Below are 22689 nucleotides of genomic sequence, written 5' to 3'. Positions count from 1 at the left end.
CTGTTTAACATGGGGCTCAATGAGAAACTGCTCTGTTATGAAACCTGCCCCTAGTGGACACTCAGAGAACTGACGCTGACGGAGCTTCCTGATTGGATCAAACAGGAAGGAAGCTGTGGGCGGGGCTTGGGTGCAGGTGCAAGATTCAGACCTTGTACCAGAGGACAAGAGGCAGCACAGTCATTGATGAGTCTGTCAGTCACGTTTAAGCGGTTCTTCAAAATAAAAGCCCTAAAATAAAAGGGGGGGGGGGGGGGGGGGGGCACATGCTGTAGATACTGATATATTTAAAGAAGGAGTCAGATGATCAAAGTGTTTGCGTGTGTGTTGCAGCACGCGTCCAACCTGGAGCAGAAGCAGAACGAGACGGAGAACAAGAAAGTCCACGGAGACGTCGTCAAGTACGGAACCGTCATCCAGGTGAACAGCCTACAGTACACACGTGCATATACAGCGTGGTCTTCATGAGGTACAACGTTAGTAAAGTGGACTGGTACAGCTCAGGATAACAGGTTTGTTAAATTATTATTATTACGACAGAGACAGGATGAGATGAAAGAAGGTCAAAGTGTGAATAATAAAGAGTGAACACCAATAACACAATAATCCCCCGAATCTAATGATGAGAAAAAGATTTAATACATCGACCAAAACCATCGTCATGGTAACAAGAAATGCAAAAACACAAATGCAGAAACAAACAGAAAGAGATAAAAAAATGATCTTTAAGAGACTAAACAACGACAGAAACACTAAACTCCTGAAAACAGACACAAGGCAACTACAGAAACACAAGAAATTTAAAAAAAGACACAAAAAAAACACAAAATGACTTCAAAAAGACAAAAAACACTGGAAAGAGACAATAAACAACAAGAGAAACACAATAAATGTAAAACAAAAGATACAAAAAACACAAAATGAACAAAAAAATTGACTCTAAAAAGACAGAAAACCACTGAAAAAAAAGACACTGAACAACAGAAGAAACACGAAACTTCTGAAAATAGACACAAGGCAACGACAAAAACGCAAAAACTGTAAAAAAAAAAAGCTACAAAAATTCACACAATAAAAGACACAAAATGACTTTGAAAACACACATAAAGACAGAAAACAACTGGAAAAGACACAAAATGAACACAAAACGACTTTAAAAAGACAGGAACGGTCGGAGCTTGTTCTCCTGTGGGGAGGACGTCTGCGTCTGCAGCTCGGGGGTTTGTTGTCTCATCATTAATCCTTGAATGAACCTGAAGCAACGTTTCCCGTCGCTCCGTCGGCTTCTTTTTGACCGCTGGAGGTTTTTATTTGTTCACCACAAACAGCCGCAGGACGGACGTCAGCGACACACCACTGGTGTGTGTTGTGCACCTTTAGTCTCCTGATGCCTGCAGCTCACAGCTGAAGTCTTTTCCCACAGCAGCTCGTCTCCGCGTCCTTACTCCCTGACAGCCGCCAACGCCGCTTCCTGTGGCGGCTTCACAATGGCGGCCTCGGAGAATGTTCTCTTGCTGCCTATACGTCATCACGCCGTAACACGTCACACGCATTGATGACGTCATGGCGATGCGTGGCTTTGTTTCCAGATCTTTCCGTAGACCTCGGAGTTTTTGTGCGTCTTGTCGACTGTTTTTGAATCTTTTCATCGACCAAATCTGCAGTAAACACTCCACCTCCGCATCACACCAACGTGAACCTTTCACCGCCATTGTTTGAAATGTCCGCGCATGGTCCCTCCTTCTTTTTTCTACGTCCCAACAGGCGCACAGGAAATGACCTCAGAACCGCCGTAGGCCTCGTGCTCGTACACGTGCGCACGCTCGTGCTCGTACACGTGCAAACGTGCTTTACTAAAGCCCACCTCTCCCAAACGGGACGTGGACGGCAAGCGTGCCGCTCCTAGACGTGGTACGGTTGCACTCACACTGGTCAAAGGAACCAGACTTTAGCCGTGAAACGTGCTGGGGCACGGTACGGAGGCACAGTGGGAGGGCGCCCTTAGTTTTCAAGGATTTTCAGGGATATATTGCTGCAGATGATCCTGTCCTTCCTTTGCACCGTCTGCTGTTGCTATTGAACAGAAAAACACGTTAATTTCCTATAAAGTTCCTCGTTATTTTGTGTTTCAAAGCTTTTATTTTGAAACAGCTAAAAAGGAAACGGGGCCCAAACGCTCTGACTGCCGTCTCTCACCGAGCTCACTTTCCTTTGCTCATTAGACGCACAAATGCCACTCCTCTGTCAGTACTTACCTGAGTAAATGTCCCTCACCTGGCTGTACTGACAGGTCCGTGTCTGCTGCCATGACAACCAGATGACTCACACCCCTCCCCTCCCCTCCATCGCCATGGCAACACGTGTCCTTTTGGCTGTGCTGATACATGTGTGATCTTTTACTGTACTGTACGTATCGCTATCTGTTAGAGTCAATATTGACCCCTGTCATCACACACACACACACACACACACACACACACACACACACACACACACACACACACACACACACACACACACACACACACACACACACAGTCTACAGTATATGGGTGTGGTTGCTGTTGAGTGAAACTGTCAGATTGTTGAGATAAAGATTCCTGCAGGAGAAAGGTGTGTGTGTGTGTGTGTGTGTGTGTGTGTGTGTGTGTGTGTGTGTGTGTGTGTGTGTGTGTGTGTGTGTGTGTGTGTGTGTGTGTGTGTGTGTGTGTGTGTGTGTGTGTGTGTGTGTGTGTGTGTGTGTGTGTGTGTGTGTGTGTGTGTGTGTGTGTGTGTGTGTGTGTGTGTGTGTGTGGGTGTGTTCTGAAGGTGTGGAGGGACCTTTCACATGTTAACACACTCTGGATGAAGCAGCATTATTCATCAGTTCTCATGTGCATGTGTCTCGGTCCGTCCCTTAATACTGTCTCACTTCCTGTCTGAGGCTCATTGGTTCCTACTGAAGACGTAGCTGACATCACTTCCTCTAAAAGTTTACAAAGAGACACAAAACAACCACAAAGAGACAAAAAACAACCACAAAGAGACACAAAACAACCACAAAGAGACACAAAACAACTACAAAGAGGCACAAAACAACTACAAAGAGACACAAAATAACCACAAAGAGACACAAAACAACTACAAAGAGACACAAAACAACTACAAAGAGACACAAAACAATTACAAAAAGACACAAATCAACCACAAAGAGACACAAAACAACCACAAAGAGACACAAAACAACAACAAAGAGACATAAAACGACCACAAAGACACACAAAACAACCACAAAGAGACACAAAACAACAACAAAGAGACATAAAACGACCACAAAGACACACAAAACAACCACAAAGAGACACAAAATAACAACAGAGACACAAAACAATTATAAAAAGACACAAAACAACTACAGAGAAACAAAACAACCACAAAGAGACACAAAACAACTACAAAGACACACAAAACGACCACAAAGACACACAAAACAACCACAAAGAGACATAAAACGACCACGTAGACACACAAAACAACCACAAAGAGACACAAAATAACAACAGAGACACAAAACAACTACAAATAAACACAAAACAACAACAAAGAGACACAAAACAACCACAAAGAGACACAAACAACTACAAAGAGACACAAAACAACTTTCAAGAGACACAAAACAACTACAAAGAGACACAAAACAACAAAGACACACAAAGTAACAAAAAGAGACACAAATCAACTACAAAGAGACACAAAACAACTACAAAGAGACACAAAACAACTACAAAGAGACACAAAACAACTTTCAAGAGACACAAAACAACTACAAAGAGACACAAAACAACAAAGACACACAAAGTAACAACAAAGAGACACAAAACAACCACAAAGAGACACAAAACAACTTTCAAGAGACACAAAACAACTACAAAGAGATGCAAAACAACTACAAAGGGACACAAAACAACCACAAAGAGACACAAAACAACTACAAAGAGACACAAAACGACCACAAAGAGACACAAAACAACTACAAAGAGACACAAAACGACTACAAAGAGACACAAAACAACTACAAAGAGACACAACAAGACCACAAAGAGACACAAAACAACCACAAAGAGACACAAAACGACCACAAAGAGACACAAAATAACCGCAAAAACACAAAACAACTACAAAGAGACACAAAACAACTACAAAGAGACACAAAACAACAAAGAGACACAAAGCAACAACAAAGAGACACAAATCAACTACAAAGAGACACAAATCAACTACAAAGAGACACAACACAACCACAAAGAGACACAAAACAACCACAAAGAGACACAAAACAACCACAAAGAGACACAAAACAACTACAAAGAGACACAAAACAACCACAAAGAGACGCAAAATAACAATTAAGGGACACAAAATAACAACAAAGAGACACAAAACAACTACAAAGAGACACAAAATAACAACAAAGAGACACAAAACAACCACAAAGAAACACAAAACAACCACAAAGAGACACAAAACAACTACAAAGAGACACAAAACAACCACAAAGACACAAAACATCCATAAAGAGACGCAAAATAACAATTAAGGGACACAAAACAATTACAAAGAGACACAAAACAACTACAAAGAGACACAAAACAACTACAAAGAGACACAAAACGATGCTTCTTGTGATGTAAGCGTGACGGGCGTGTTCTCTGTGTGCAGCTGCTCCACATGAAGAGCAACAAGTACCTGACGGTGAACAAGCGTCTGCCCGCGCTGCTGGAGAAGAACGCCATGCGGGTCACGCTGGACGGGACGGGCAACGAGGGCTCCTGGCTCTTCATCCAGCCCTTCTGGAAGCTCCGCGCCAACGGGGACAATGTAAATACACGTCACACCGCAGAGTCACGCAGGACACGCGGACGGGTCTGTGTCCGTAGAGTGCTGAGTGTGCGTGTGCGTGTGCGTGCGTGTGCGTGTGTGTGTGTGTGTGCGAGTTGCAGGTGGTGGTGGGTGATAAGGTGATCCTGAACCCGGTGAACGCGGGTCAACCGCTCCACGCTTCAAACTACGAGCTGACCGACCATCCAGGCTGCAAAGAGGTGAGACGCGTTTACTGGGTTATAGCATCGTTACCGTGGTTACAAGCTTTATATCGTTCTAGACCAGTTCTGGTGCTGATTAGGACCAGTCCTGGTGCAGTTCTGGTTCTGATGAGACCAGTTCTGGTGCTGATGAGACCAGTCCTGGTGCTGATGAGGACCAGTCCTAGGGCTGATGAGGACCAGTCCTAGGGCTGATGAGACCAGTTCTGGTGCAGTTCTGGTCCTGATTAGACCAGTCCTGGTGCTGATGAGGACCAGTTCTGGTGCTGATGAGGACCAGTCCTGGTGCAGTTCTGGTTCTGATGAGACCAGTTCTGGTGCTGATGAGACCAGTCCTAGGGCTGATGAGGACCAGTCCTAGGGCTGATGAGACCAGTTCTGGTGCAGTTCTGGTCCTGATTAGACCAGTCCTGGTGCTGATGAGGACCAGTTCTGGTGCAGTCCTGGTGCTGATGAGGACCAGTTCTGGTACTGATGAGACCGGTTCTGGTGCTGATGAGGACCAGTTCTGGTGCAGTCCTGGTGCTGATGAGACCAGTTCTGGTGTTGATTAGACCGGTTCTGGCGCTGATGAGACCAGTCCTGGTCCAGTTCTGGTCCTGATGAGGACCAGTCCTGGTGCTGATTGGTCCAGTCCTGCATCAGAACCCCCTGCTCAGTGCTCTTGCTCCCCCTGCAGGTGAACTCTGTGAACTGCAACACGAGCTGGAAGATCAACCTGTTCATGATGTTCAGTGACCACAGAGAGGAGGTGCTCAAAGGGGTGAGTCCAGGACACACACACACACACACACACACACACACACACACACACACACACACACACACACCACACAGACACACACACACACACACACGCACACACACACACACACACACACGCACGCAAGCAGGCACGCACGCACGCACACACACACACACACACACGCACACACGCACACGCACACGCACACGCACACACACACGCCCACACACACACACACACGCAGGCACGCACGCACGCACGCACACACACACACACACGCACACACACACACACACACACACACACATACACACACACGCACACACACACACACACACGCACACACACGCACACAGACACACACACACACACACACACACACACACACACACACACACACACACACACACACACACACACACACTCACACAACCTTTCACTTTTCTTTAATCAATTAAGCTGAAAGTCTTCCTGCAGCGGCGGCGTCCTTTAACGCCCCTTTCACTTCCTGTCTGTCACTTCCTGTCTGTCACTTCCTGTGTGTCAGGGCGAGGTGGTGCGTTTGTTTCACGCTGAGCAGGAAAAGTTTCTGACCTGCGACGAGTACAAGAGCAAACTGCACGTCTTCCTCCGCACGACTCTGAGGCAGTCTGCGACCTCGGCGACCAGCTCCAACGCCCTGTGGGAGGTCGAGGTACACACACACGCACGCATGCACACACGCACGCACACACACACACACACACACACACACACACACACACACACACACACACACACACACACTCTGAAGCTGTATTAACCTCTCTGTGTGCTGATTGGTCCGTCAGGTCGTCCATCATGACCCGTGTCGTGGGGGGGCGGGACACTGGAACAGCCTCTACCGCTTCAAACACCTCGCCACCGGCAACTACCTGGCTGCTGAGGTAACCGTGGCAACACTGGCCGACAGGAAGTCGTCTGTTTAACAGGAACAGTTTTACACTTGTTTGTTTTCTCGAAGGATCTAAGAAGTACTTATTTGGTTTTCTTGCAGTAGGTTGGATGTGAAACGCCACTGTTGTTGTTGTTGTTGTTGTTGTTGTTGTTGTTGTGATTGTTGTTGTTGTTGTTGTTGTGGTGGTGATTGTTGTTGTTGTTGTGATTGTTGTTGTTGTTGTTGTTGTAGGAGAACCCGGGTTACAAAGGAGACAACGCAGAGCCGGCGTCTGTGGTGAGTTTGAACTTCTTTACCGTCGCTGTTTCAGGGCTTTTATTATGAAGGACAGACAGGAAGTGGGGTGAGAGAGGGGGGGGGGGGACATGCAGCAAAGGGCTGCAGGTCGGAGTTGCTGCATGACCCCCCCCTCTCTCTCACCCCACTTCCTGTCTGTCCTTCATAATAAAAACTTATAGTTTTTAATAAAGATTCTCCATATTGAACCTTTAAGTATCAGAGCAGTAACAGTTCACACCAAAATATTTCTGTGTGAAGTAAAGAGCGTTCAGGTTTGTGCATTTGACCCTTTCACCTCCTCAGCCTCACCCTGACCCCTGACCTCTGACCTCTGACCTCTGACCCCTGACTCCTGACTCCTGCCTCCTAAACCTCTGACCCCTGACTCCTGACCTCTGACCCCTGACTCCTGACCTCTGACTCCAGACCCTTGACTCCTGACCCCTAACCACTGATTCCTGACCCCTAACCCCTGACTCCTGACCCCTGACCCCTGACTCCTGGCCCCTGGCCCCTGACCTCTGACCCCTGACTCCTGACCTCTGACTTCTGACCCCTAACCACTGATTCCTGACCCCTAACCCCTGACTCCTGGGCCCTGACTCCTGACCCCTGACTCCTGACCTCTATCCTCTGACCTCTAACCTCTAACTCCTGACCCCTGACCTCTTACTCCTGACCTCTGACTCTAACCTCTGACCTCTGACCTCTCCTCAGTTGGACACGAGTCGTAGCAACAAACGCTCCCACGGTGAGAGGATCAAGTACAAGTTGGTGGCGGTGGCTCATGGGAACGACATCGCCTCACTGTTCGAGCTCGACCCGACCACGCTGCAGAAGACCGACTCGTTCGTACCGCGGTAGGAACAAACTTCTACTTCCTGCAGATGTTTCAAACTATTTTGATTTTGCCCCAAAAAAAAGGAGAATCTCTGCAAACTGGAAACGTTATTGGACTGAAATGACAAAGGAAAGATTAACGAACACAGGCACAACATTGATCACATCCTGTTAATGTCATAAATAAAGTTATATAATCAGGGCTGAAACGAACCATTTTCGTTTTTGGCTTAATTAATGGTTTGGTCCATAAAACGTCAGATAATAGTGAAAGATGTCCGTCCCAGCTCCTCAGAGTCCCAGTGTGTCTTTAACCCTCCTTCTGTACACACCCTGTGTCCTACGGGTCAAAATGACCCGTCTTCACTAAACCCCTAATATTCATTCATTCATCTTCAACCTCTTGTCCCTGTCGGGGTCGTGGGGGCTGGAGCCGATCCCAGCTGACATCGGGCGTGAGGCGGGGTCCACCCTGGACAGGACGCCAGTCTATCACAGGACACATAGAGACGAACAGAGACAGACAACCATTCACACCTACGGGTGATTTAGAGTCATCAATGAACCGAACACCTGCACGTCTTTGGACTGTGGGAGGAAACCGGAGAACCCGGAGAAAACCCACGCAGACACGGGGACAACATGCACACTCCACACAGAAGGGCTCCAGCTGGGATTCAAACCAGTAACCTTCTCTCTCTGAGGCGACAGTGCTAACCACTATTCCACCGTGTCACCCTTAAACCCCTAATATAAGCAGCTTAATTGAATTTAAACACTTGCTTGAAGAAACAACTTGTCATTCACCACAAAATGTGTGAATAACTGAGATTTCCCTCTTCACTTCATTTCTATAGCTTAAGAAAATAGAATAAAATGTGCTAAACGGAGTTTTGAATGCATTTTTATTCATCCCAATCACTTTTCACTTTCACTTTTATTTATATAGCACATTTAAATACAACAGGAGTTGACCCAAAGCACTTTACATTAGAATAAATCAGGTTTGGGCCGGACAGTGGATAAAAGGAGCCCAAGAAAACACAGGTCTTGACAAAACAACGCATCAAATAAGTGAAAAAGAAAACAATATTAATCAGCAATCAGAATAAAAACAGGTGAAATAGAATCAAGCAAGAAACTAAAAGAAGTACAAAGTAAGAAGAAGGTTAAAAGCAATAGACTAAGTGAAATAAAATATATAAAAATAAATTAAAATAGAAAATAAAAATAATAAATAAAAAGGTAGGGAATGAGTCCTGACCCAAAGTGATGAGTTCAAGTACCTCGGGATCTTGTACCAGAGATGATTCCTCGTGCTCTGGGTCGTGTTCCTCCTCCTCTTCCTCTCCTGAATCACAGTCGTCTCGCTCTAGAGCCTCTTCAGCGTTGTAACGCACACTCACGGCTTCAGCACAGACAGAGTTCGGGGCCCTGTCGTCTGCAGCACCTTTATAATCTCTGCAGTCTGCGTTAACACCTGTGTGTTGTTTACGTCTGCTACTGTCTCGTTCACGTCTGCTACTGTCTCGTTCACGTCTGCTACTGTCTCGTTCACGTCTGCTACTGTCTCGTTCACGTCTGCTACTGTCTCGTTTACGTCTGCTACTGTCTCGTTTACGTCTGCTACTGTCTCGTTCATGTCTGCTACTGTCTCGTTTACGTCTGCTACTGTCTTGTTCATGTCTGCTACTGTCTCGTTTACGTCTGCTACTGTCTCGTTTACGTCTGCTACTGTCTCGTTTACGTCTGCTACTGTCTCGTTTACGTCTGCTACTGTCTCGTTTACGTCTGCTACTGTCTCGTTTACGTCTGCTACTGTCTCGTTTACGTCTGCTACTGTCTCGTTTACGTCTGCTACTGTCTCGTTTACGTCTGCTACTGTCTCGTTTACGTCTGCTACTGTCTCGTTCACGTCTGCTACTGTCTCGTTTACGTCTGCTACTGTCTCGTTTACGTCTGCTACTGTCTCGTTTACGTCTGCTACTGTCTCGTTTACGTCTGCTACTGTCTTGTTCACGTCTGCTACTGTCTTGTTACGTCTGCTACTGTCTCGTTTACGTCTGCTACTGTCTCGTTTACGTCTGCTACTGGCTCGTTTACGTCTGCTACTGTCTCGTTCACGTCTGCTACTGTCTCGTTCACGTCTGCTACTGTCTCGTTCACGTCTGCTACTCATTGATCTGAGACTGATCAAAGGCACAGCGGTCCGCGAGAAGACCACGTCATTTGTCTTGTTACGTCTGCTACTGTCTTGTTACGTCTGCTACTGTCTTGTTACGTCTGCTACTGTCTTGTTTACGTCTGCTACTGTCTTGTTCACGTCTGCTACTGTCTTGTTTACGTCTGCTACTGTCTCGTTCACGTCTGCTACTGTCTTGTTTACGTCTGCTACTCATTGATCTGAGACTGATCAAAGGCACAGCCGTCCGTGAGAAGACCCCATGATCTGTCTTGTTACGTCTGCTACTGATTGATTAAAACAACTCAAACATTGTAACTTTCTGTGGTTTGTAAATAACTCTGTGACCTTGGGTTCAACTCTTTTTGCCTCACGGGTCATTTTGACCCCAGGACGACAGGAGGGTTAAATAAAGTAAAGATATTCAGTTAAATATGATTTAAAAAACAGAGAAAAGCTGGGTCAGGACCCAAAGAACCAGGTCCAGGTCAGGACCCAAAGAACCAGGTCCAGGTCCAAGCGTGTGAAATGTGTTTCCTCAGGAGGGGGTCTGGAGTCTCCCTTAGAGAGAGGGGGAGAAGTTCAGCATCCGTGAGGAACTCGGAGTAGAGCCGCTGCTCCTTTGTGTTGAAAGGAGCCAGTTGAGGTGGTTCAGGATCATCTGGTAAGGATGAACCCTGGGCGCCTCCCTAGGGAAGTGTTCCAGGCACGTCCAGCTGGGAGGAGGCCTCGGGGAAGACCCAGGACCAGGTGGAGAGATTAGATCTCCACACTGGCCTGGGAACGCCTCAGGATCCCCCAGTTAGAGCTGGTTAATGTGGCCCGGGAAAGGGAAGTTTGGGGTCCCCTGCTGGAGCTGCTGCCCCCGAGACCTGATCCAGGATAAGAGGCTGAAGATGAGATGATGAATCGTCTTTATTGTCATTGTACCAGTACAACTAAATTCACAGAACAAGTGCAAAGTGATTTAAAACTGAACCAAGTTCTGTTTGACTTCCAGAAACTCGTACGTGCGACTGAGACACCTGTGCACCAACACCTGGATCCAGAGCACCAACGTCCCCATCGACATTGACGAGGAGAGACCCATCAGACTCATGGTCAGTCCGCCTCATCTTCAGATACACTTTACATGCTTTGGGTTGACTTGATGTGTCTCACAGGAACTAAACATATATGTATGAAAAGTCGAGTCGCTAACAGCAGGACGTGGCTAACAGTGATTAGCTCGGTGCAGCACGGTGAAGGCATTCAAAGGTCTTTTTTAACCACTAATGCTGCTGAAAATAACAGCAAACCTCTGCAGCAGCATGAGAAGAGTCCCTACACACACAACAAAGCACCAATGGGCTCCTTCCACTGTAATGGACTTTACTATGAGAGGAGCTGGTACAGGGGCCAGTAGGTAAGTCTTTAAAACGCTCTTTAATAAACTCTGGCTTCACTAACTACGCTGTTGCTGCTTTGTTGTGTGTGTAGGGACTCTTCTCATGCTGCTGCAGAGGTTTGCTGTTATTTTCAGCAGCATTAGTGGTTAAAAAAGACCTTTGAATGCCTTCACCGTACTGCCTACCACTGTCTCGGTGGCTTAATTGATGTATGTAAGTGCCGTAAATGACCATGGGATGATTTTGCGCCAGAATGACACTTTCAAGGAGCTGTCCGATCGTTTTCTCTGGATCAGATGTTCGGTTTGAACTTTGTGATTCTCTGCAGTTGGGAACGTGTGCCACTAAAGAGGACAAGGAGGCGTTCGCCATCGTCTCCGTTCCTGTGATGGAGATCAGAGATCTGGACTTTGCCAACGATGCCAGCGCCATGCTGAGCACCGTGGTGGACCAGTTCAGCCAGGGCTTCATCAGCCAGAACGACCGCCGGTACGACGTGTGTGTGTGTGTGTGTGTGTGTGTGTGTGTGTGTGTGTGTGTGTGTGTGTGTGTGTGTGTGTGTGTGTGTGTGTGTGTGTGTGTGTGTGTGTGTGTGTGTGTGTGTGTGTGTGTGTGTGTGTGTGTGTGTGTGTGTGTGTGTGTGTGTGTGTGTGTGTGTGTGTGTGTGTGTGTGTGTTATCAAAAGAAAAAGCTTAGAACAAACTCCACCCACAAGCTTCAAACGGATTTGTCTTGTACGGCGTGATGACGTTTGGAGTCTCATTTAGGGCGCACTCCCACTGTGCCTCCGTCCCGTGCCCAAGCATGTTCCACGGCTAAAGTCTGGTTCCTTTGACCAGTGTGAGTGCAACCGTACCGCGTCTAGGAGCGGCACGCTTGCCGTCCACGGCCTGTTTGGGAGAGGTGGGCTTTAGTAAAGCACGTTTGCACGTGTACGAGCACGAGCGTGCGCACATGTACGAGCACGAGGCCTACGGCGGCTCTGAGGTCATTTCCTGTGCGCCTGTTGGGACGTAGAAAAAAGAAGGAGGGGCCATGCGCGGACATTTCAAACAATGGCGGTGAAAGGTTCACGTTGGTGTGATGCGGAGGTGGAGTGTTTACTGCAGATTTGGTCGATGAAAAGATTCAAAAACAGTCGACAAGACGCACAAAAACTCAGAGGTCTACGGAAAGATCTGGAAACAAAGCCACGCATCGCCATGACGTCATCAATGCGTGTGACGTGTTACGGCGTGATGACGTATAGGCAGCAAGAAGCATTCTCCGAGGCCCAGGTAGTGTGAGTACAAACGGGCCTGGAGGGGGGGACAAGGACCCTAAAGCACGGGGCACGGGACGGACGCACAGTGGGAGGGCGCCCTGAGACACTTGTTAGCAACCGCCTTTTTTAAGACACGTACAAGCTTTAAAATCCACAAACGAACAAAACGTTAAGATGTCTTCAGCCTGTGTGAACCAGAGTCTGTATTAAAGACATCTAATTAAAATAATTACTATGTTCCTCACCAGCAGGTGAAGGAGAACCCCAAGAACCCAACTTGTTTGTCCGCTCGCCGTTTCGCCTCCTATATTTGCAGCGTGGGTGATTCATAGGAACTAAGCAAGAGCAGACAGGGAGTCCGGCTCTAGTAGTGATAGTTATGTGTTTCTTGTTGGTCAGGTTTGCCATCAAGCTGCTGGAAGACGTGGTTTTCTTTGTGGCTGACGTCATCAACAGCGGCCAGCCGGTCCTGGACGTAGCCATGACCAAAGCCAACCGGGAGAGACAGAAACTGATGAGAGAGCAGAACATCCTCAAACAGGTAGGATCCAAAACAACGACCGCAGTATTTACACAAAGTAGATAACATGACTAACAAATACCTGGTTTATGTGTTCAGATCTTTGGCATCCTGAAAGCTCCCTTCAAGGACCGGGGCGGTGGGGAAGGTCCTCTGCTGCGTCTGGAGGAGCTGGCGGACCAGAAGAACTCTCCTTACCAGTACATGTTCAGACTCTGCTACAGAGTCCTTCGGCACTCCCAGGAAGACTACCGCAAGAACCAGGTGAGGAGGAAGTTGATGATGACCCCGTTAGTTCAGTTCGCTTCCCGTATCAAAGGGTGTACCACAGGGTTCTATACTAGGACCACGGTCTGAATTTACGTTAGTATGTCAGCAGGATTACAGAAAAACTACTGGGCCCATTTTCATGGAACGTGGTGTAAGGGTGAAGCATGGACCGAGGAAGAACCCCTTAAACACTGGAGCAGATATGATCAGAGGGCGGATACGCAAATGATTTTTCACTTTCGTTAACATTGTGAGATGGTGGAGGTCTGTGCTCTCTAAGGGGGCACTCACACTGTCCTTCCGCACCACGACCCGTGCTTTAGGGTCCTTGTCCCCCCCTCCAGGCCCGTTTGTACTCACACTACCTGGGCCTCGGAGAATGCTTCTTGCCTGTCCATACGTCATCACGCTGTGACACGTCACACGCATTGATGACGTCATGGCGATGCGTGGCTTTGTTTCCAGATCTTTCCGTAGACCTCGGAGTTTTTGTGCGTCTTGTCGACTGTTTTTGAATCTTTTCATCGACCAAATCTGCAGTAAACACTCCACCTCCGCATCACACCAACGTGAACCTTTCACCGCCATTGTTTGAAATGTCCGCGCATGGTCCCTCCTTCTTTTTTCTACGTCCCAACAGGCGCACAGGAAATGACCTCAGAACCGCCGTAGGCCTCGTGCTCGTACACGTGTGCACGCTCGTGCTCGTACACGTGCAAACGTGCTTTACTAAAGCCCACCTCTCCCAAACGGGCCGTGGACAGCAAGCGTGCAGCAACTAGACGCGGTACAGTTGCACTCACACTGGTCAAAGGAAATAGGCTCTACCCGAAAAACTTGTTTTGGCCTGGTGCGGAAGGACAGTGTGAGTGTGCCCTAAGTGCCCTTCCGAAATTGTATCATATTTTTATTGTTGTCAATCTTGTCCTCGTGATTTTTACCTGATTCAATAAAGGATAAACGAATAAAGACGATGATGGTGATTGTAGTCCGAAGTGTCGGACCTCCAACAAGACAAAGTGCAGTAATGTTTGTCAGAGTGGAATCTCCTACAATCGAATTCAGAGGAGATTGACCTACAGGCAATCCAGAGCACTTTGACCAGTTGGAGGTCCGAACTTGTCCTTCTTACTTCCCATGGCACTTGAAATCAGCATGAGCAGTAAACGTGAAACAGAGCGATAATGACAGGCAGGAAGCTCAGCAAATCAACATTGGTCATCAGAAATATATGAGAATTTCAACACCTGGTGGATTTTTTTGACATTTTAGTGTTTCACGCCTGTTAGGAGCATTTGAAGATCACAAAAGAAAAGTGACAGAGAGGGAAGAATTGCTTTAAATGTCCATTTCGTAGCTGATCTGGAGCTTTCACTCACATCACATGATCTTTATCAGTAGATGGAGTTCTCTGAGTGGACGAACGGTCCTTAAAGTCCTCATAACAGACTGTATCCCCGGAGACCTTGAGGTCAGAAGTCAACTGTTAAGCTAGATAATGATGATGATGATGATGATGAAGATGGTTGAGGTGCTATGAACGATGATGATGAAAACGATAAGTGATGGCGTTGCTTTAGAGACAGGAAGAGATGGAAAAATACTCACTGACTCTTCCTCCCCTTCCACCCGCCTCCAGGAGCACATAGCGAAGCAGTTCGGCGTGATGCAGAGTCAGATCGGTTATGACATCCTGGCCGAGGACACCATCACCGCCCTGCTGCACAACAACCGAAAACTGCTGGAGAAGCACATCACCAAGACGGAGGTGGAGACCTTCGTCAGCCTTGTCCGCAAGAACCGAGAGCCCAGGTACACATGGAGGGGGGAAGCAGGGGTTAGCGGCGGTCGACCTGCTGTTAATTCGTACGTTATTCTTATATTGTGTTTGTGTTTGTGCAGGTTTCTGGACTACCTGTCAGACCTGTGCGTGTCCAACAACGTGGCCATCCCCGTCACCCAGGAGCTCATCTGTAAATGTGTGCTGGATCCCAAAAACCAGGACATCCTCATTAAGACAGAGTAAGAAGCAATGGAGCGAGGGAGGGATGACCTCTTACCCCTCAATCTCAAATTCATCCTTCCTCCTCAGCACCTCGGCAGTGCCCCAAATAGGTTCTTAGGGCGCACTCACACTGTCCTTCCGCACCGCGCCTCGTGCTTTAGGGTCCTTGTCCCCCCCTCCAGGCCCGTTTGTACTCACACTACCTGGGCCTCGGAGAATGCTTCTTGCTGCCTATACGTCATCACGCCGTAACACGTCACACGCATTGATGACGTCATGGCGATGCGTGGCTTTGTTTCCAGATCTTTCCGTAGACCTCTGAGTTTTTGTGCGTCTTGTCGACTGTTTTTGAATCTTTTCATCGACCAAATCTGCAGTAAACACTCCACCTCCGCATCACACCAACGTGAACCTTTCACCGCCATTGTTTGAAATGTCCGCGCATGGTCCCTCCTTCTTTTTTCTACGTCCCAACAGGCGCACAGGAAATGACCTCAGAACCGCCGTAGGCCTCGTGCTCGTGCGTGTACACGTGCGCACGCTCGTGCTCGTACATGTGCAAACGCGCTCTACAAAAGCCAACCTCTCCGCAGTTTTGCGTGGAGCGGGTGCACTCACACTGCTCAAACACACTAGGCTTTAGCCAAAAAAACGGTTTTGGCCCGGTGTGGAAGGATAGTGTGAGTGCGCCCTAAGAATCTATTTGGACAAGATAAACATTGCAAGGGGAGTTGGGAATGAGATTTACAATGTGCTTCTCTGTGTTTTAAAGGAATACGTCACTTATTTGCATTAAGCTTTGTATCGTTAGAAACCCAGTCATATTTTTGAGTGGTCGTGCATCATTCCCTCATTTTCCTCTGAGGCGGTAGAGAGAGACGTATCCACCTCTGACACTTTCTTATTTAAATGTCGTTAAGATCGTCGCTGTGCGTCATTTAAATCAGGAAGTTTCTGGTCAAACTACAAGCACAGGTTCATAATTTTTCAAACCCGCCTATAGGGGGTGGGACCCACTGATGCTACAGACCTGTTACAGATCAGTGGGTGGGACTTCACTTAAACTACCACCGCCATCTTACTTGAAAGCTAAGCTAAGCTAGGCTAACAGGCGCTGTGGAGAAAGCTGGTGAAGTAATGGGGGCGACAGTAGCTCAGTCCATAGGTAACTTGGCTGGGAACTGCGGGGTTGCTGGTTCAAGTCCCTGTGTGGACCATGTATGGAGCGTGGACTGGTGGCTGGAGAGGTGCCAGTTCATCTCCTGGGCACTGCTGAGGTGCTGTTGCGCAAGGCACCAAACCCCCAACTGCTCGGGGCGCCGGTCACTGGCAGCCCCCTCGCTCTAACATCCCTCCATTAATTGCATGTATAGGTCCTGTTTGTGCATGTGTGTATTTCGAGCCTGTGTGTGCAACATGATTAATAATAAGAGTGAAAAAATTAGATTTCCCCTTTGTGGGATAAATAAAGTTCTTCTTTTTCTAACAACAATGGCTGAAGGAACTCAAAAAGAACTACTTTTAAAGGACGAGGGACTTAAAAAGGTTGTAGTTTGGGCTGTAATTAAAACTGGGGTGGGAATTAAAGTCACTAACAAGTGCAGGTTACGTTTAAATCATCCCACCTCCCATATCGAAGTAAATCTAGTCTGTTTTGTTCCATCCAGACGTCGTGTCCCCAAAGACGCACCTCCTGGTGGTGGTCAGGGGGAATACATGGGACTGGATGACTACGGAGACGAGGATGAGGTAAATCTGCCTGCATCTCTTTATTGTTGTTGTTTACCTGCAGCGACAGATTGCTCGCTCTGCCACAGAGAAAGGAGAGACAAAAGAGAGCTAAGACAATGTTTTCAGCTTTTACAAGGACGCTGGGGATGCTCATCTCTGTTTTGGTTGTTTTTGGTCTCTTCCTGTAGGTGTGGCTGGTATGGACGGACAAGACCAATGAGAGACAGGAGAAGGGCATCAGACAGCTGGCTCAGGAGGCGAGGCAAGGAAATGCTCACGATGAGAACGTCCTCACCTACTACAGGTAAACACACAAGAGTTCACGACACTCACACCATTAACTTTCAGTTTTTTATAAGTTAACCCAATAAAAGAAGGCGAAGCTGATGGATTCTTTGTGGACACCCTCAGGTACCAGTTGAAGCTCTTTGCCCGAATGTGTCTGGACCGCCAGTATCTGGCCATCGATGAGATCTCCAAGCAGCTGGACGTGGAGCTCATCTTCCTGTGCATGATGGACGAGACGCTGCCCTTTGACATCCGGGCCTCCTTCTGCCGTCTCATGCTCCACGCCCACGTAGACCGAGACCCTCAGGAGCTGGTGACCCCCGTGAAGTTTGCTCGCCTCTGGACCGAGATCCCCACCTCCATCACCATCAAAGAGTTGGTAGATTTTAATACTGCTGCAGTGTGTTATGGGAATTATTGGCATAGTCACGTGCTTTGAAGTGTGTTTTCTGCGTTTATTCAAAACAAATTTGCATCTAAATTGATAGATTTAGGTCCTTTAAGATGCAGAGTAAAGTGTTCACCTGTAATTATATTTTTTACATTTAAAGTTTGTTTTAGACCTCAGGCAGGTTTGAACCCGTGCATGGTGCAAGTGTAATCAGGGCATTCCCACTCAACTTTAGCTCGTTAGATTGGTGCATATTTAGGGCACTTTGCATTTAGTCTCTTCTCTCTCTACAAATAACGTTAGTTGTTCTAGGATACCTGGAACTTGAATGTCGTGTATATCCACCTGTTTTGGAGGTCCAGTAAATGTGTCTCTCTTGTGGTCTTGCTTCGTGTCTTCCAGGAAAAGTTCATTCACAAACTATTTTTTATACCTTGCCCAATATATGTGTCTCTCTTTCCACGATCTGAGATGTGATTGATTAGTCCTCATCCCCTTCAGAGATCCCATGAATATCGTGTATATCCATGTGTCTTGGAGGTCCAGTAAATGTGTCACTCTTGGCACAATCAGAGATGTGATTGCAACCTGACTTGGTTTTCCAGGATACATGGAACTTGTGGTCTAGCTTCTTCCATTCCAGAAGGAGGTGTTACAAGAAATGTCATGTTTTTTGCCATTTCTACTCACTTTGCATAATCACTTCCTCCAGAAGATGGCTCTCTTGAAGCCTGGATAGCTCAGACGGTAGAGCATCAGACTTTTAATCTGAGGGTCCAGGGTTTAAGTCCCTGTTCAGGCGAGAAGTTTGTTGTTTCAAGTGTCTGTTGTATTTCATATCACCATTCATGTGGTTTTACAGGAAGCTCACTGTTTGCTTGTGAATGAGTTGCGCATTTCATTAGTCCTCATCCCCTTCAGAGGTCCCATGAATATCGTGTATATCCACGTGTCTTGGAGGTCCAGTAAATGTGTCACTCTTGGCACGATCAGAGATGTGATTGCAACCTGACTTGGTTTTTCCAGGATACATGGAACTTGGGGTCTACCCTCTTCTATTCCAGAAGGAGGTGTTGCAAGAAATGTCATGTTTTTTTCCATTTCGGGTCACTTAGGATAATTCCTTCCTCCAGAAGATGGCTCTCTTGAAGCCTGGATAGCTCAGATGGTAGAGCATCAGACTTTTAATCTGAGGGTCCAGGGTTCAAGTCCCTGTTTAGGTGATAGCTTTGTTGTTTCAAGTGTCTGGAGAGTTATTTCATGTCTCCATTTCTATAGTTCTACAGGAGGGTCACTGTTTGCCTTTGACAGTGAAGGAGTTGCGCATTTCATTAGTCCTCATCCCCTTCAGAGGTCCCATGAATGTCGTGTATATCCACGTGTCTTGGAGGTCCAGTATATGTTTCTCTGTTGGCATGATCAGAGATGTGATTGCAACCTGACTTGGTTTTTCCAGGATACATGGAACTTTTGGTCTAGCTTCGTGTCTTGGAGTTCCAGTTTATACGCAAACTATTTTTTATAACTTGCCCAATATATGTGTCTCTCTTTGCACGATCAGAGATGTGATTGCAACCTGACTTGGTTTTTCAAGGATACATGGAACTTGTGGTCTACCCTCTTCCATTCCAGAAGGAGGTGTTACAAGAAATGTCGTGTTTTTTGCCATTTCGAGTCACTTAGGATAATTCCTTCCTCCAGAAGATGGCTCTCTTGAAGCCTGGATAGCTCAGATGGTAGAGCATCAGACTTTTAATCTGAGGGTCCAGGGTTCAAGTCCCTGTTTAGGTGATAGCTTTGTTGTTTCAAGTGTCTGGAGAGTTATTTCATGTCTCCATTTCTATAGTTCTACAGGAGGGTCACTGTTTGCCTTTGACAGTGAAGGAGTTGCGCATTTCATTAGTCCTCATCCCCTTCAGAGGTCCCATGAATGTCGTGTATATCCACGTGTCTTGGAGGTCCAGTATATGTTTCTCTGTTGGCATGATCAGAGATGTGATTGCAACCTGACTTGGTTTTTCCAGGATACATGGAACTTTTGGTCTAGCTTCGTGTCTTGGAGTTCCAGTTTATACGCAAACTATTTTTTATAACTTGCCCAATATATGTGTCTCTCTTTGCACGATCAGAGATGTGATTGCAACCTGACTTGGTTTTTCAAGGATACATGGAACTTGTGGTCTACCCTCTTCCATTCCAGAAGGAGGTATTACAAGAAATGTCGTGTTTTTTGCCATTTCGAGTCACTTCGGGTCATCAAATCCTCCAGAAGATCGAAATCTCGAAACCTGCATAGCTCAGACGGTAGAGCATCAGACTTTTAATATGAGGGCCCAGGGTTCAAGTCCCTGTTCAGGCAATGAGTTTGGTGTTTCAAGTGTCTGTAGAGCTAGTTCATGTCACCATTCATGTGGTTCTGCAGGAGGGTCACTGTTTGCTTGTGACAGTGAATGAGTTGTGCATTTGATTCGTCCTCATCCCCTTCAGAGTTCCCATGAATGTCGTGTATATCCACGTGTCTTGGAGGTCCAGTAAATGTTTCTCTGTTGGCACGATCAGAGATGTGATTGCAACCTGACTTGGTTGCATGGAACTTGGGGACTAGCTTTGTGTCTTCCAGGATACATGGATCTTGTGGTCTAGCTTCGTGTCTTCCAGGACAAGTTCATTCACAAACTATTTTTTATACCTTGCCCAATATATGTGTCTCTCTTTCCACGATCTGAGATGTGATTGCAACCTGATTTGGTTTTTCCAGGATACCTGGAACTTGGCACGATCAGAGATGTGATTGATTAGTCCTCATCCCCTTCAGAGATCCCATGAATGTCGTGTATATCCACGTGTCTTGGAGGTCCAGTAAATGTATCACTCTTGGTGTGATCAGAGATGTGATTGCAACCTGACTTGGGTTTTTCCAGGATACATGGAACTTGGGGTCTACCCTCTTCTATTCAGGAAGGAGGTGTTACAAGAAATGTCGTGTTTTTTGCTATTTGGAGTCACTTCGCATAATTCCTTCCTCCAGAAGAAGGTCCTCTTGAAGCCTGGATAGCTCAGACGGTAGAGCATCAGACTTTTAATCTGAGGGTCCAGGGTTCAAGTCCCTGTTCAGGCTATAGCTTGGTTGTTTCAAGTGTCTGTAGAGCTATTTCATGTCACCATTCATGTGGTTCTGCAGGAGGGTCACTGTTTGCTTGTGACAGTGAAGGAGCTGTGCATTTCATTAGTCCTCATCCCTGTCAGAGTTCCCATGAATGTCGTGTATATCCATGTGTCTTGGAGGTCCAGTAATTGTGTCTCTTATGGCATGATCAGAGATGTGATTCCAACCTGACTTGGGTTTTCCAGGGCACATGGAACTTGGGGTCTACCCTCTTCTATTCCAGAAGAAGGTGTTACAAGAAATGTCATGTTTTGCGCCATAGCAGGTCACTCCGGATGTTCTCTTCCTCCAGAGAGTTCACTCAGTCGATAATTTTGTTGTTTGAAGTTTCTGTAGTGCTCACTATCATCACCATTCCACAATTTGCATGTGGTCGTCACTTGGGCAGGCCTCAGCATTTGTTCGAATTCAGGAGAATGCCTCTATACCCACCCCTATTAACAGGACTTATATACGTCTGTTTTGGGCTGGATATGATATGTCATTGTAATCCATCTTGGTTTTCCCAAAGTGCATTCAAAGCTTGTCCCCCAGACCAGAAAGTAGGGCTGGGGGAGTAAGGATAGTAGGGAACTAAAGCTTTTTGTATCTTTGATAATTGCTAGAACAAGAATATTTTTGTACTTGTGTGACATCAGGTGACAAATCTTCTCTCATCATCTGATTAAGCAGAATCACCTTTACATTTGTGGTTCAGGATCATCTGGTAAGGATGAACCCTGGGCGCCTCCCTAGGGAGGTGTTCCAGGCACGTCCAGCTGGGAGGAGGCCTCGGGGAAGACCCAGGACCAGGTGGAGAGATTAGATCTCCACACTGGCCTGGGAACGCCTCAGGATCCCCCAGTTAGAGCTGGTTAATGAGGCCCGGGAAAGGGAAGTTTGAGGTCCCCTGCTGGAGCTGCTGCCCCCGAGACCCGACCCGGATAAGAGGATGAAGATGAGATGAGATGACCTTTACATTTGTTGTAGAGAATTGTTGCTGTGCAGGGAGAGTAGTCAATCACAGGAAAGTTTCAACCAGATGAGTTATTTACTTAAAATGTCTGTTTAAACCATGCTAACTTTGCTGTTAGCTGCTTCTTTGTTTATTCATTTGGCCTCGTAAATGTCCTCCCCAGTTATGACTCCAACATGGACGACAGCAGAGACAACAAGAAGAATCGTTTCTCCAACACGATGGTTTTCATGGAGGAATATCTCAACAACGTCCTGAATGATGAGCTCCCGTTCCACGATGAGGAGAAAAACAAACTCACGTACGAGGTATGTCCCAACTCTTTCCACCCAGTTTAAACCTTTCCAGTCCTTGGATCTTGCTATTTTCCATATTACTCTGTTTCTTCTCTTTCTCCAGGTGGTGAGTTTGGCCAGACATTTGATCTACTTTGGTTTCTACAGTTTCTTTGAGCTGCTCAGACTCACCAGAACCCTGCTGGGCATTATCGACTGTCGACCCCATCCTGGATATAGTGGGCTCTTGTTCCATGATGATGGATCAGGTACTGTCTGCTCTGGTTACTGTTACCGTAAACTAACAAATACAGTCCTCTTTTCCATGATGTTGATCAATGGCCACATAACTGCGGCCAGCTGGCCGTCCAC

The 22689-nt window shown here is 46.9% G+C and overlaps 1 protein-coding gene across 2 annotated transcripts in view; it reads left to right on the top strand.

Moving 5' to 3' along the window:
- The window catches only part of itpr3 (inositol 1,4,5-trisphosphate receptor, type 3), a 71327-nt gene that overhangs the window by 17146 nt on the left and 31492 nt on the right, over positions 1 to 22689 (top strand). For both annotated transcript variants that reach the window (XM_083919994.1, XM_083919993.1), the window contains exons 4-22: positions 334 to 420; positions 4699 to 4857; positions 4980 to 5078; positions 5761 to 5844; positions 6374 to 6520; positions 6657 to 6752; positions 6995 to 7039; positions 7760 to 7902; positions 11065 to 11164; positions 11781 to 11941; positions 13116 to 13257; positions 13336 to 13500; positions 15146 to 15318; positions 15409 to 15528; positions 17179 to 17260; positions 17431 to 17546; positions 17654 to 17905; positions 22206 to 22350; positions 22442 to 22586. In XM_083919994.1, coding sequence (XP_083776120.1) covers positions 334 to 420; positions 4699 to 4857; positions 4980 to 5078; positions 5761 to 5844; positions 6374 to 6520; positions 6657 to 6752; positions 6995 to 7039; positions 7760 to 7902; positions 11065 to 11164; positions 11781 to 11941; positions 13116 to 13257; positions 13336 to 13500; positions 15146 to 15318; positions 15409 to 15528; positions 17179 to 17260; positions 17431 to 17546; positions 17654 to 17905; positions 22206 to 22350; positions 22442 to 22586 — 2461 coding nt within the window. The remainder of the gene's footprint in view (positions 1 to 333; positions 421 to 4698; positions 4858 to 4979; positions 5079 to 5760; positions 5845 to 6373; positions 6521 to 6656; positions 6753 to 6994; positions 7040 to 7759; positions 7903 to 11064; positions 11165 to 11780; positions 11942 to 13115; positions 13258 to 13335; positions 13501 to 15145; positions 15319 to 15408; positions 15529 to 17178; positions 17261 to 17430; positions 17547 to 17653; positions 17906 to 22205; positions 22351 to 22441; positions 22587 to 22689) is intronic.

Source organism: Echiichthys vipera (genome assembly GCF_963691815.1).
Source record: "Echiichthys vipera genome assembly, chromosome: 9".
NCBI classification, from domain to species: domain Eukaryota; kingdom Metazoa; phylum Chordata; class Actinopteri; order Perciformes; family Trachinidae; genus Echiichthys; species Echiichthys vipera.
This window is presented reverse-complemented; position numbering and strand designations above follow the sequence as displayed.